Here is a 14,974-nt window from a genome sequence, read left to right as displayed (position 1 = left end):
TGAAAATAGGCTATTTCAGAATCACTTTGCTGCAAAAAGTACTTCAATGTGTTCAGCAGAAGCGCAGTTATTGGCAATCAAACACGGCCTACATTGTGCTCCCCTTCCTCCTTCAATGCCTTGCACTGTGAAGGCGGTGTGGGGCGGGGCCACAACGCTCTGCCTCGGAAACGTCACCATGGCGCAGAGTTCAAATTTAATGTTGGACTTCAGATTTTGGTGCCTACGAAGCGCTAAACGTAAGCCAAACGTGGTTGTCCTCAGAGAGCCGCAGTGCACTTAGCCACTGGACTCGTGGCGCCACCTCACGGCGACCGCGGTGTAGCCGACCGCAGCGACCAATAGCAGCCATGTATTGGAGTGTGCTTTATTACGAAATAAAGCCCACAGAAAAGAGCGAGGATCAAGGGGTCTTTTGAAACGAGAGCGTTTGAGAGAAAGGCGACTTTGCGTTCCGCTTGCGAGCTCCACGGACCACGTACGACAGCAGAACATGGCTGAAATGTTCAGAACAGCGTATGCTACCCGCGGACTATTTTATTTCACCAAGCCCCTTTAAAGAATTAGCATTGCCACATATCCAGCTTTGAACCAGCATAGCTGGGTTTTCCCAAACGATGCCATATGCCAGTCCAAGTCACACAATCACTTATTTTTCAGTTCTACGAGAATGCTATGTCACAAGAACGCCCGTCGTGTACACAGTGAATTAGAAGACCTTGTAAAATGAGTGAATCATCTGCTGAGCCTTCTGAAGCGAATTTCAGTTACGTGCAATGGCTTCTTTTTATTTTGTAGATTCGTCAACTGCCATGTAAGGCTTCATGTAGTCCTTTACACAGAACTACATTATAGTCCTCCTGTTGCATCTATCAAGTGGTATAAAACTGATAGCAAGTTTGCGACATAACTTTTATTGTAATGTACATTCACTTTTGATTAAAGGTCTAACACTACTACTCCTCCCTCTTAACCAGTTTTTTCTACGACAATGATGACCACTCTACCAAAGCTTCCATAAACATGACCGTTTTGCTTTCACTCTTTTCAAAAGAAAAAGCATGATCTCATGAAACGGCTACTTCAACGCATAAAACCACAGTCCACACACAGCATTAACAATTTCATTGCTAGATTATACCTCTAATTGGCCCCTTCGAGCATACCACATGCAATGCAAAGGATGTTCCAGCACTGCCGTACCTGCGTGGTGGAGTTATGTCTCCGTCACTGTATGGATGGAACGCCCCGCCGCCAGCGGGAAATGTCACTGACAGCCTCTTGGGTGTCATGGTACGCTGCCACTCCTCACGCGCCGCGTTAATGTCTGCCGGCATGGTGACCGACCGACTCATAAACATGGCAACCGCAGCCGTGGAAGTCGACGGCGTCATCTGCGGCGAGGGCGAGGACGACGACGGCGCGGTGACGCCGATAGCAGTGCTTCCACTGCGCTCTTCCTCGAAGTCGCTGTCCATCTGAAAGATGTCCTGATCGTCGGTGGCAGGCGTGGATGTCCGACTGTGCGGGTCCTCGTTGATGCGCGAGCGCCGCCGAATGGGGTGTTTCTTCTTTCGCCTCCTCTTGCCTGGATGCTGCTGTGGCTGCTGCTGCTGGTTATGCTGGCTGCTTGGCACGGCATACTTTGATTCGTCCACTAGTTCAGCCCTGTCCTCTTCGTCGTCCTCACAACCAGTGATGGCCGCCTCAGTCTGTACGCCGATAGACTCCTGTGGTTGTTGCCGCGATGCCAGGATGGGAGATGGCTTGTGAATCCGAGTCGTGGAGAGCCGCCGCTGCTCGGTCATAGGAGCCGAAGGAATCGGCGTCACCGGTGTAGTGCCGGTGATGGTCGGCAGCTCGTCGTTGGTGTCTGTACCCACCGTGAACTCGGCCTGTATGAGGCAGTCGGGCCGGCTGTTGTTATCCAGCTGCTGGCTGAGGGCTGCCTTGAGCCTGTTCAATTCCTCGCCAATGTCATGGCAGTCGGGTAGCGGGGACGTTGCCAAGTGAATTGGTACTTGGTCCTGTTTGGAACAGAAAAAGTCACTTCATGCTTGCTAACGTCCTCGTTTACGTTGCAAAGTGTTCACTTTAGACCTAGACTGCATCACCAAACACTTCAAACAAGAGAGAGGTTCACAGGAAGATATAGGATAGCAGCGATCAACAGCAGTTAAACAAGACTGAGTTTCCTGCTTAAAATTACTAGAAGGAAACTGCACGGCGCTGCTATCGTTCAGCCAGCATGGGAATTTGATGGTTAGAAAGTGGATTTGTCTGTTCTTCATGCTTGTGGCTTTAGACGTTCTTGTGGCTTCATTTACTGCGTTTTATCCACCTTCGCCGGCCTAAATTTCAGAAGCAGCCCTGCATTCCTGAACTGCACAAGACAATGGACCCTGCGCACTTGCCCAATTATTGCAAATTGTTGCACTTATATCATTACATTTTGTTGAATACTAACAATTTGCACGGTCATAAAGTTTAGGAAAATCCATGTACTAAGCGTCATTCCCACGCTAGCTGAACCACCATGCTTGCTGCTCCCACAGACACTAGTGCCAGTGTTCACTTAGGTAACTTTTTTTTGGAAGCTCTATGGAACAAGGGACGTCTCTGGAGTCAAGGTTCTGACAAGGGACTCGTCTTTGTTAGGGTCAAGAGAAGTTTTGTTGTCGAAACGTCAGCCCCAGTGTGAGAGATCCCAGGTTCAACTGCTGTTGACAGTCACCAAAGACTGAAACATGTCTGTCTGCTGTAGAAACTTGCGTACCAGAGAGGTCGCACACTAAAGTGTGAGCCATGCACAAACATACGCTTGCAAATGTAGCATCTACCACGTAACACTAAGAAACAAGCAATATGCAAGAGCATTCAAAAGTGAGCAACTTCACTTCGCTTTGCCAAGAGTCCCTCCGGCAGCTTGATGGTGTAGTGCTAGGCAGCGAAGCAAAGCGTTGTCCAGCACTGATGGTGCTGCCAAGTGCGGTAAGTGAACAGGAAGCCTAGATTCCGTTTCATCCATAGCATGCGATGTTGTGGACGCTACACAAGAGGTTAGGCCGCCAAAACTTGTCACTCCGCGTATTTCGTCTAGGGCTTGCGGCGTGCCAACGCCCTTTGCTCGTGCAAGCATGCAACGGCATGCAAATAAAAAACTCGAAAATCAAAACGACAAGTAAACTGATCTAGGACAACGTATTAGCAGCCGTACAAATACATAGCTTGTTTCTTTTAAGGAATTTACTTTTTTTTTCACTTCATATTGAATTTAAGTAAAGAACAGACATCGCCTAATTGCTGGTAAGAGCACCAAACTATTTGTTGGTGCAAACGCAACAATTGCGGAAAGTCTCTCTAGCCTCCACAGCGTTGCATGTGATGTATGAAACAGAGTATAGTGTTGAACAATATTTCCAATCTCCACGGACCAGATCCATGGAAGTCAATGGTCAACGATAATCACAATAACACATTTACTATCCCACAAATTAAAACCAAGAAACACAAACATGTAAGAGGCTGCTCCACCCCTTCTGCTGGCAGCAGCTATTGCTATTATTACTGAAGGCATCTGGGAGATGCCTTCAGTAATAATAGTAATAATAATAATAATAATAGTAATAATAATAATAATAATAATAATATTATTATTATTATTATTATTATTATTATTATTATTATTATTATTATTATTGATTATTATTACTGTGGCTCTGTTTGCCAACTATCGAGAGAATTCAATTCTCCTACACCGTTCCGCAAGTTGTACACAACAATCTGTCTTCCTCAACTCGAATACGCGTCGGTCGTCTGGAACGAAATTTCAAGATCCAACAGTGATATTATAGATCGGGTCCAGAAAAAGTTATTAAGCATTTATCATCCCCGCATCGCTAATACGGATGCTGGGCCTTGCTCTAGCACTGTTGGATTGTTGTCATTGCCCTTACTGCGCTGCCGACGTAATCGCGCCGACCTTCTGCTTCTTTTCGAACTTCTTCACGGTATCCTCATGTGCCCCGAACTCCTCAGTTGTATAATTTTTCGTATTCTGCGCAAGATCACCAGAGAACATAGGCCTTTCCGTATTCCTGCCTGTCATCACCAACACTCAACCGCCCACAGAATACTGAGTCTTTATAACGCCCACTTTCATGATCTGGATATTTTTTCACAACTCTCTGTCTTTGTTCTTTTCCGAGCTTTGTGTTGTTCTGTCATAGTTTCACATATTGTTAAACTGCCCGTCTCCTCCTTTCTCTTATGTATTCATCTTGCACCTTTTGTATGTGCACTTTTTTTAAATTATTACTTTTATTCATCGTTTTGTTTTACTGATATTCCCCTGCCGTTTTTTTTTTATGCGTGCGCTAGCACTCGGGCTGAATGGTTGTTCCTGGGTACGATAAATAAACGATTGATTGATTTATTGATTGATTACTGTTATTATTATTACACAATCTGCTTTTAGAGGCCACGACAAGTGAGAACTGTACCTAAAATTTTAAAAAGTCAGAATTGTGGAGAGTACGCTGTTGATTTTATATATATTGAATGCTAATACAGACCCAAGTAAGGACAAAGTCAAAATAATAATACTAAATTTCTTTTAACCCACAATTCTCATACTCTGGAACAGCTACACAGGCAAAAGAAATAATTATAACAACAAACATAAAAGAAGATCAATGGCAAGCTTACCGATTCTTCAGTGACTTCTTCAACGAAGAATGCCTCGCCGGACTCCCCAAGCTTCATGTGAATATCTACAGGCTTTCCATTAATCTCAATGTCAACCTGCGCACAAATACGGAACACACATAATGCGAATAAAACACAAACGACAAGGACGTGTTATCGACAAGCTAGCACTGAAGAAGATGTCCTTGCTAAAGCAGCTGCAATGCTCAATGCAAGCCGCAACCTTTGGACAAAGCAAAGAAAGAAAGTACAGTATTTGCAGCACCACGATAAGATAAGAGTGCCTGCCAGCCAAGTCATGGGTGAGCCCGAGAGAGCAATAAGTGGCGAGGCCTTTCCGTGAGCCAAAGGACAACGAGTTACTATGTGGCTTACTGCAGCCAATGATGGCTTACAAGCTTCAATGATGTGCTCAGTTTTTTTTTTTTAGTGCCCACCTGCGAGCATTAAAATTCGTAAAAATTCACCGCAGACAAGACAAGAAAAGGTGGAGGTGGGATAGCAAGCCTTCTTTTCAGAAAAGTTTGCTACGAACACACACCTTTTTTGGGATACATAAGCACCTTATTAACCATGACTTACCTCTAGACACAGCTCACAAGCAGCATCAAGCTTTCAGACAGCACAGACTCACAAGCAATACATTGTTTTTACATAACAGCCCGACTTCTTGAGCAACCTTGCGGTTGCCGATTTCGACAACTTAGGGAACATGTCTGAATAGACTTGTCTGAAGAATGCAGCCACTTAAAAAGGGTAGGAGGCGGGGGGGGGGGGGGGGGGATGCATATGGCAAGGGCTACCATAAGAGAGCAGCACAGCTGCCATCACATTTCTTTTTGTGTGCAGCTTCATTTCTAATTTTTTTTTTCTTTTTCAATCATGCATCGCCTCATCTTTCAACAGCCAATTTTTCGTAAAACTTAATGCAACGCTCGTAAAATCGTAGAACGACCTCAAATTCGTAATCTTTAGGAAAAATTCGAGGGAGTTGGCAAGTATGCCATTACTACAGCTATAAGTCTTTCTTGGGGGGAATTGTGGGCAAAGGAGTCCGAGACGATGCTAGATGGAATCACATGATGCATACCCACATCTTACTGTCCTATGTGACACACTGGCGAATGCGCGAAGTGGGAGAAGCTCCTCTGGCCTATGTAAGCTTGCCTGCTATGTGTGAAACGGAGCATAAGCCTCACGAATATTAAAAACAAAAGTTACTCTCAATATACCATCATATCTTTACAACAAAGGATAAGGAATTAGAAGCACTTCAGAGAATATATAATGCACGAAACGTAGTGCCATTAAGCATGAAACTGAAACGTCAATGCATTTCGGTACAGATTTGGAGGACGTGTTTCTTGAAACTGGCAAGAAGCACATGGTTTCGGCTAAATATATACAGTGGACTTTCTTTAAACAGAACCTCAAGGGACCAGGGACATTCGTTCTGTTTATCAGGAGTTCCATTTAGTGAGAGTCATTGCAGAGAGAATTGCACGAATACAAAACCAACCAACCATGAATGAGGATGGTGTTCCATTGAAGCGGCAGTTCTGTTTAAGTTATTTCCTTTTATAGAAATTCCACTATAGATTCGAATATGACTTCATTACAGCTTCATTACAACTCCACAATTGGAACGAGCTCCAAAGTGATTCGTTAGCAAAGTTATTAGTGATATTCTGCTAGCTATCCAACATCGCTCTGCAATTTGCCTTGGAAGTAGTGTCCAACGCTTCAATCAATACAGTTGCCGTGACCAGGACTGCAATATTTACCACAGGAAATCTTACCATAATAAGTCTATTTCCATTAAAATAGATAACCTAGCATATATATTGAGTTATTATTAGCTGGGGTTAATAGTCCAAAAGCCACACTACAGCTACGAGGAATGCCGTAGTGAAGTGCTATGAATTAATTTCAATAAGCTGTGGTTCTTAGCATGCCCCTAAACCTAAGTATGCAAGTGTTATTGTATTTCGCCACCACAGAAATGTGGCCTAGAATCAATCCCACAACTTCATGATCATCAGCATAATGTCACAGCCACTGGGTCATCTCGATAGGTGCAGTGTTTATTAACCATTCACAATACAGAATAAGTTATTCAAATGCCTAGGGCTTAATTATGCATTGTCTCGTGCAGGCTTAACAGCCTTCATATCCAACATGTCGTCTGGCTTGTAATGCCAATGAATGGCATAGAAAAGAGCAGTCACCACGTAGTAAAAGTCGCGCAGAAAATGAAAGTACGTCACGGGTATGACGTCGAACAACAGAGTGCTCACAATTTTCTCCCTACTCCGAAGAACGCCAATCTTGCCGAACCGCACGTGGAAGGGTGAAGTGGCGAAGGACCCATCGGGCTGCTCGATGACCACCACGTCGATGGCCCCCGTCAGCGTAGCCGAATTGATCTCGTTGCAGAATTCCCGCACGTTGGTGATTATCCGGCCAATGTAGTTCATCCTGCTGGCAGAATGCGGTGGTGAGGGCGCCGGCGAAAGCGCGTCCCTCACCTGGAAAAGGAGAAAAAGAGGGGGGAAAAAAGGGGGGGGGGGCACTTTAGTATTTGGTCTAGCAAAACGACTTTGGCATAACAGATGGACAAAATGACGTAGTGAGAGTGCGTTAATGCATTAAAGTGACACTAAATTGAAGAATGATTTGAGCTGTACTGGTAAACCACCCTTCTACAATACAAAAAAAAAAAAAAAGCAACTCCTACCGTGTGAGCATGTTTGGTGAGCTCTGCAGAAAAGATGCAAAAACTTAAGACATATGGCAACACCACCTTGAACTTCCAACACTAGCTTGCTGTGACGTGATGGATTTAGACGGCGTCTGCTTAATCCTAGTGATTTCTTGTCATTAAAGGTTGACTACATTGTGCCCTAAAAGAGCCAAAGACTGAACTTGGCAAGTTTCGAGAACATTTACAGAGCCACGGCGACCTAATACGAAAAAAAAATAAACACTGCAAAATGCATGACGTCACACTGACACACCGGCGCTCGAGTTTCAATGAGAAATAATTAAAAACCGAAAACATTGGCTTTCATTTTCTTATCTAATAATGAACCTGTCACCGCGAAATTCACGACAACAGAGTTTTAAATTATTAATCTATCAGTCTAAGCTGACTATTTGTTTTTCTTTAGTGTCCCTTGAAGGATACGCAGAAACTTTGTTGTCTCTGGTACTGCTATTAATGATAATAACTTTCTTGTGTGACTGAAATGCCACTGATTTTACCACTTATTTGAAAAACAAAAATAATCTAAAAATTGCTGGAATGTTATTTCGATGTTGAACCCATTTATATTCTTTTCTAACCCTCAGAGAGAGTCTGGCACAAGAGATCTTTGGCAGCAGGTTTCCAAGAGGGTTTCGACTGCTGCTGCTAAATAGTACCATCCAAACAAACACTGACATAACATTAAAAACAATCTAATTTCCTGCTCCAACTTCACTTTGCTCTTCAAAGTCCCTCCAAACATTCGCAAGTACAAAATGCTGTCTTATGATTAGGTTCTTGTCATTTATGCTCCTGTCACGCAAATTTATGCAGCTCAATAGCATCATAGCGAGAAAGAAGTGTACACAAAACCAGCAATTGAAACTGCCAGGTTAGACAGGTACAAGGACAACCAACTGCATCTGTCAAGATCAAGAAGGGAAACCGACGGGCTCGATTTTTGTAAGTCACAATCATACGAAGCCAACAGATTATAAACAACGGAATGTATAGTGGAAATCACTTTTTTTTAAACTAAAATGCATAAATAAAGTAAAAAGAAATGAAAGTGGACAAAAAAAAAAAATAACAGCTTGTAGCGGTGCGAACTGAACCCACATCTTTGCATTACCGTAAAGCATTACCGGTGTGGATCAGAGAACATACGGGAATAGCCAATATTCTAGTTGACATTAAGCGGAAGAAGTGGAGCTGGGCAGGCCATGTAATGCGTAGGATGGATAACCGTGGACCATTAGGGTTACAGAATGGATACCAAGAGATGGAAAGCGCAGTCGAGGACGGCAGAAAACTAGGTGGGATGATGAAGTTAGGAAATTTGCAGGCGCAAGTTGGAATCAGCTAGCGCAAGGACAGGGGTAATTGGAGATCGCAGGGAGAGGCCTTCGTCCTGCAGTGGACATAAATATAGACTGATGATGATGATGGTGATAATTCCTACATTTAATTTTTTTAAATAAGTAATTTCCCCTATGCTCTTCGTGGCTAATTGTCGGGTGGATTCATATAATTGCATCTGTCAGGGTCAGGTATGACAAGACAAGCAGCTGATGAATGTTAGCAAAAAAACTCAATCATCGTGCATATGAAAAAAAAAAAAGAACAGTAGCAATTTTTTCAAAAAGACCGATTAAGGGCCCTGGCCGATCATTATGAATAAATGGCAAGTGTCAACTTGTGAACATTAAAATTGGTAAAAACCATGCCGTGGTGGGGACAGTGTGCAGTGGGGGAAATAGCAAGCATTTTTTTTTTAAAGCATGCCCTGAGCCTTTTCTGGGATACATATACACTTTATTAACAATGATTTAGCTTTAAACACAGCACGTAAGTTCCAGCAACTTCCAAGCCATAAATCGGCAAAATAAGTGGTTACTCACTCGGCAATAATTTTGTAGCTAGGCTATGTACCCACTAACACTTATGTGCGCTCACACTCGTTGGTGCTCACTACGTTCCTACCCATGCTATCCAACATTCGCTAGCATTCACATAGTCGCTTCTATTCACACTTACAGGCACACACTCACGTCCACTCCCACTGCCTGATAATCACCGACGTTGATGCTTATGCCCACTCAAACTAACCGTCAGTGGCTTTCATTAGCACTCGTGTTAACTTGTTCACATACAATCACACCCTTTCTCACTCACTATGTTCTATCTCACGCCTGTGAAATGGAGCGAGTAGCAGTCAGTGTGCTCGTTGAGTTAGTATGCCGACCTGTGCTGGAAACAGCAGGCTCGCAAGAACAATTTTTTTTTCTTTTCTTTTAAGATCACAGTGACTTTCTCAGGAACGCTGCTGCTGCTGATTTTGTCTACTTCAGGAACTTGTCTCTATAAACAAAAGGTGAAGCGACCGGACAGAATTTATTTTTCTTAAATCTTGACACAACATTCGTAAAATCGTAAAACGAGCCCAAATTCGTAAAGTTAACAGAAAATTCAGAGAGTTGGCAGGTATGCCATATGCCACATAAAGTGGCTATGATGTTGGGCTGCTATGCACGAGATCGCGGGATGAAATCCCGGCCGCGGAGGCCGCATTTCGATGGGGAAGAAATGCGAACACCCGTGTACTTAGATTTAGGTGCACGTTAAAGAACCCCATGTAGTCCAAATTATTGCGCAGTCCCCTTCTACGGCGTGCCTCCTAATCAGATCGTGGTTTTGGCACGTAAAATCCCATAATTCAATGCTACATAAAGACAGAACTATCAGTAGTAGTAGTATTTTAACGTAGCGTTAAAAAACTACCGCTACCACCGACTGCGCATGCGCATGGACGCTATAATAGTATATATAATCATCCACAAGGTTTTATCACAATGCATAACGTGTACGGGCTATGACAGGCGCCGTAGTGAAGGTATCAGGGTTAATTTTATTCACCTATGATTTCTTCCTGCAGCTAAATATGCGGGGGATCCGCGGAGGGAATCGAACTCCCGACCTCGCACTAACGTACGATCGACGTGTATATATAATATATATATATATATATATATATTATCCAACCTGGCCATATAAACTTATCTCAGGTACAGACGCAGCTTCGCGGTGAAAAAAGAAAAAAAGAAAGAAAGATGTGAACCGCTGTGACAAAACATTAGCTACAAAGATATCTCGGCAACTGTAAAAAAAAATGACGCTAGGTCTTGCGCGAACAATCAGCTGGGTCGCTTGTGTAACACAGCCGCCATGAACAGTGAGCAATCCGCTTAGCAACAACAGTACATGCCGCAACAGTTTTTAAGCGCTTGGAAATGACAGCTGGAGAATGTGAAAACATCGGGGCACAATGAACAGGTTATGTCTGAGTCATAAGGAATTGCCAAGAAGCATTAAAAACGTGAGCATTGCAGATGGTCAGCATATGAAAACGAGCCACCACTGTGTTCGTATGAACCACTAAAATAAGAATAAAAAAAAAAAGGATGGATCAACTGATTGAAAGTATGAGTCAACGCATATTTTTGATCAACGTGATTGGCCGTAGGTACGCGCAAATATTTTGGTAGGTCAGTGTACAATTCCGGTACCGGCCAATCACGATACAGTGGCACTGTAATCACGACGTGCCATCACCATCAAGTCGAGATAACCAACTATGACCGAGAGAGTTAAATTAAGTAGCCAATCAGCACTAACCGTTACTGAACCCAAACTGCATTGCCTTTAATTTTTTTTTTTTTTTGGGGGGGGGGATGAATTCGGCACACCGCTCACACTTTTGCTTTCTTTCGGGTTTACAACTACAGGCTACAAACATGCCTCGTGCAAGATTCGGCTCGCAAAGTCCTACCAGACAAAAGCAAAAGCTGACGCGATATCCCCGCAATCAACGACAAGAAAGCTTAAAACACAACTCACCAAAACTCGGACAACCTAACCACGATAAAATTAAAACTGCTCGCTGCGTTCTGTCAGCTCGACCACGAGGCAACACCCCGTGCCGTTATCCACAGATCACTGGTGTCGCACAAAAAAGCAGTTCAGTAGTACGAACACTCCGCTTTCTCGGGCACGACCGCTCAAATCACTCGGGGGGGCTTGGCACTTTTGAGGGCCGCGCACTCGTAGAGATAAACCGCTATCTCCGGCCGAAGGACGCACAGGACACTAGAACTCAACGCCGTATCATGCAGTGCGATACAACGTGGAACGCCGAGCACCGCACAAGAGCACGGACGCTCGGCTGCGCGATACACACACAACACGAGGCGTGCACGTTCTCGCGCACAAAGAGCCGGCGTGTAGAGAAAGATTGCGCGCGCTCTCCGTTGCGAGCCCGCCGACGACTGCACGCCGAAGAAACGCGCCTGTGCGTGTGTGACTGTGCGTGAACGCGCAGCCGTTCGGCGGCCCACAAGCCAGCCAGCTTCCTTCACTGCCAGCTGCTGCCTCGCCGATCATCCGTCGATCGCGTGATCCCCACCAACACACCACCACCGATACACAAGCACGTTGCATCCCCCGGAGGAGGAGGAGGGAGAGAATCAGCCGATCCTGGAGGCGCGTCGCGGTGTCCAATGGGACGCGGCGACAAGCCGTGACGTCATGTGACGCTCGCAAGAAAGGTCGACTATGAGAGAGAGAATTGAGAGAGGAAGAGAAGAACGCGGGGCTTTTACACAAGCAACAAGCAACGGGTCACCGGCGCATCCCAGGAGGTGGAGGAGGAGGAGGAGTGGTCGGATGCGGAGGAGGGGCGCGGGAAATACAAACACACGTAGGAATGAAAAAACGAAACTGGCGCACGCCTGTTCCGGTTTCCGTTCGAACGCGGTTTCGCTATGGTGGTTTCGCTTTGCTCCGCGCCCACACGGCGCCGAAGAGCTCGCCGTATCGGCGGAAATCCCGGTCGCACTCAGTGCTGCTTCGTCCTGTGAACTTTACGATTAAAAGAAAAGAAAGAAAGCGCTGCTTGTTTTTGTTTCGTTTTTCCAAGTACCCACGCGCCAACCGGCAAATGTTAGCACCTTGCTAACCAAATGTTCTTGCTGGATTAGGTTGGGGTGACATTATAATTGAAGCAGTGCTGCAACTAACGAGATGCAGAGTTTAGCTGATAAATTCTTGTTTTAACGCACTGTTTTAACTAATTAGAAAAAAATGCAACCACGTTAACTTATATTCTGACTCACCCATTCCCGTTCAGTGCCGTTCACGTTCAGTAACGTTCAGTGCCAACTACAGGCGCCTTCTATGTAGCAATCCTTCTGCATTTCTGCAGAAGGATTTCTGCTATTCCTTCTGCAGCGATAATGTATATCGCGACGCCAAACCAGTTCCTAAGCACGAACCCAAGCTCACTTGCGTGAACCGGAACGTTGAAGAAAAATGTAGTACCGTATATACGCGAGATATCGACAATCCAACAGAGATGTTTGCAATCTGTATGAAACGAAGCTTTCGTGAAGGGGTTAAGTTCTATAAAACTATAACTTTATTGTCAGCTCATGCAGTGCGTGTCCTTGGATCACACGGGTCGCAACTTTAATGCCACGCAATGTTTACATTTATGCACTGCATCGTTCGCAAGCTACGCCTAAATGCAAACGGCCGTTGATATATAGAATCGAGAGGCGTATACGTAGACGCAGTGATTTCACAAGGACGTTAAGGCGATTTTTGATGTTTGTCGAACGAAGAATGGTGAGGCGTGGCCTCAGCGATCGGCAACGGCGCGCTGTCGGAGCTGATCGCGGAGGCCACGGGTGAGGATAAGTGCAAGCAGAGAGAATTGCGACGCGAAGGACGGCGGTGTCAGGTTGACTACGATTCGCCCGTTTCATTCATGCGTGCGCACGTCACATGCGGCTATTCGGCAAGACAGCATGCAGCAGCAGCTGCCAGCAAGGTCTGAAAGGTTTTGCAAAGAACGCTTCACTTTAGACTGTCTCGGCTTCCCACAGACACAACGCCGACGGAGGGTTATACGCTGCACTCGGATGAATGCAGTAAAGGGACTACCTGCCTCGCGACACGCGCCGAGATGAGTCAGCAGAACTGCAAAGAGGGTGACGCATAACGAACAGCCGACTTATCAGAGCGCGACTAATTGTGCGGAAACGTGAAATGACATTCGATTTTTTTATTATTTCATGACAATGCGATTTATTTCATGACAATGCGGGTGCCTCTCATTTTGCTGCACAAGTTGATATCTGAATCACCGGTATATGTTCAGCTGCATGTATACAGTCGGCCACAAAAGTAACTAAGTAAAAGACTTGAAGCACGTAGTAAAAACAAATGCTGACGCCCCGCGGCCAAAACGTCAGTAACGATCCGTATATTTCCCCTACGTTCTTCCAGTCGTTTACCTATTTTACTGCCGGATCCTGTGACTCAACGGTTCACTGATATATATATATATATATATATATATATATATATATATATATATATATATTGCAAAAAGAAACACAGTAATCGTACACCGGATGGCAGAGCGCAACGCACGGGAGAAACCTGACCAAGGACTGCAGGTCCCAGAAGCAAACAAAGAAACGAGTACGAATAAAATCCATTGCACGCGCGCAGTATAACGAAACAAAAAGGCGCAAAACGCGTTCGCCCCCCCCCCCCCCCCCCCTCCCCAAAGTCAACAGACCAGACTCGCGCAGAGAGGAGGGCAGCAGAGAACATCACGCCACGCACGTTCGGGAATCCAGGGCATTGCCACATGCGCGCGAAAGACGCACGACTCTTCGGGGGAGACAAATCAACCGGCTCCTGCAGCTCCGGCCGCCGCCGCGATAGCGCGGCCGTTAGCAAACGCGGCTTAAAGACACAGCAGCCAACATCGACCGATATACATTTACCACGGCGATCTCTGTAATAACTTGTAAACGTGTGCGCAAGACAGCACGTATATTTCTTACACCGTGGTTTCCGCTGATATAGAACGGCGCATAACGGTATCCTCCCTTCGTTGCGGGGCCCCACGCGCGGCAGCAGTTGCAGAAATTGCTATCGCTTACACGAAGCAGCCTCCGGTATTCGTCGAGGTCAGTCTTCGACAGGTTTTGGAAGTCTTTCCGCAAACAACGCCGTTTTCGTGGAAACAAATCAAAGTCCTCGTCAATCTCGAACAGAACATCAGCCATCGCGGCCAAACGTCGCTTTTTGCTGGCCTCCAATTTGTAGGAAGAAACTCTCAAACCAGACTGCTGCTAGCCAGCGCAGAGGCTGCGGTCGAGAGTAATCCGGCTCGGTGGCGCTGTCGTCTGCTAGGGCTTCGTCCGCCGTGTGGATGCGCCTGCAGCCGGACGGTCCGTGGCATAGTCGTCCGCGTCCGCTAAAAATCCGGATTCGGTCCTTCGTCTGGATGCACCATTCGCAACGCGGCAGCCGCGCGCCGCACCAACATGTGGGCCACACCACCTACCTTGACCGTTTTGCAATGCTAATACGCAGGGCATGGCTGCAGACGCTGCCAGGCCGAACGCAGGCTGCATAGGGTGCGCTGAACGGAAAAGGGGGGGAGGG

The 14,974-nt window shown here is 45.7% G+C and overlaps 1 protein-coding gene across 3 annotated transcripts in view; it reads right to left on the bottom strand.

Moving 5' to 3' along the window:
• LOC119458099 (phosphatidate phosphatase LPIN1) overlaps positions 1-14,974 on the bottom strand; it is a 99,650-nt gene that overhangs the window by 23,594 nt on the left and 61,082 nt on the right. For 2 of the 3 annotated variants that reach the window (XM_037719914.2, XM_037719913.2), the window contains exons 2-4: positions 7,005-7,235; positions 4,708-4,803; positions 1,204-2,027 (exon numbers count right to left, since the gene is read on the bottom strand). In XM_037719914.2, coding sequence (XP_037575842.1) covers positions 1,204-2,027; positions 4,708-4,803; positions 7,005-7,184 — 1,100 coding nt within the window. In that variant the 5' untranslated portion in view covers positions 7,185-7,235. Of the gene's footprint in view, positions 1-1,203; positions 2,028-4,707; positions 4,804-7,004; positions 7,236-11,350; positions 11,844-14,974 lie in introns of those variants that run through there. The other variant, XM_049670750.1, reaches the window with a different exon arrangement.

This window comes from Dermacentor silvarum, chromosome 7 (genome assembly GCF_013339745.2).
Source record: "Dermacentor silvarum isolate Dsil-2018 chromosome 7, BIME_Dsil_1.4, whole genome shotgun sequence".
NCBI classification, from domain to species: Eukaryota; Metazoa; Arthropoda; class Arachnida; order Ixodida; family Ixodidae; genus Dermacentor; species Dermacentor silvarum.
This window is presented reverse-complemented; position numbering and strand designations above follow the sequence as displayed.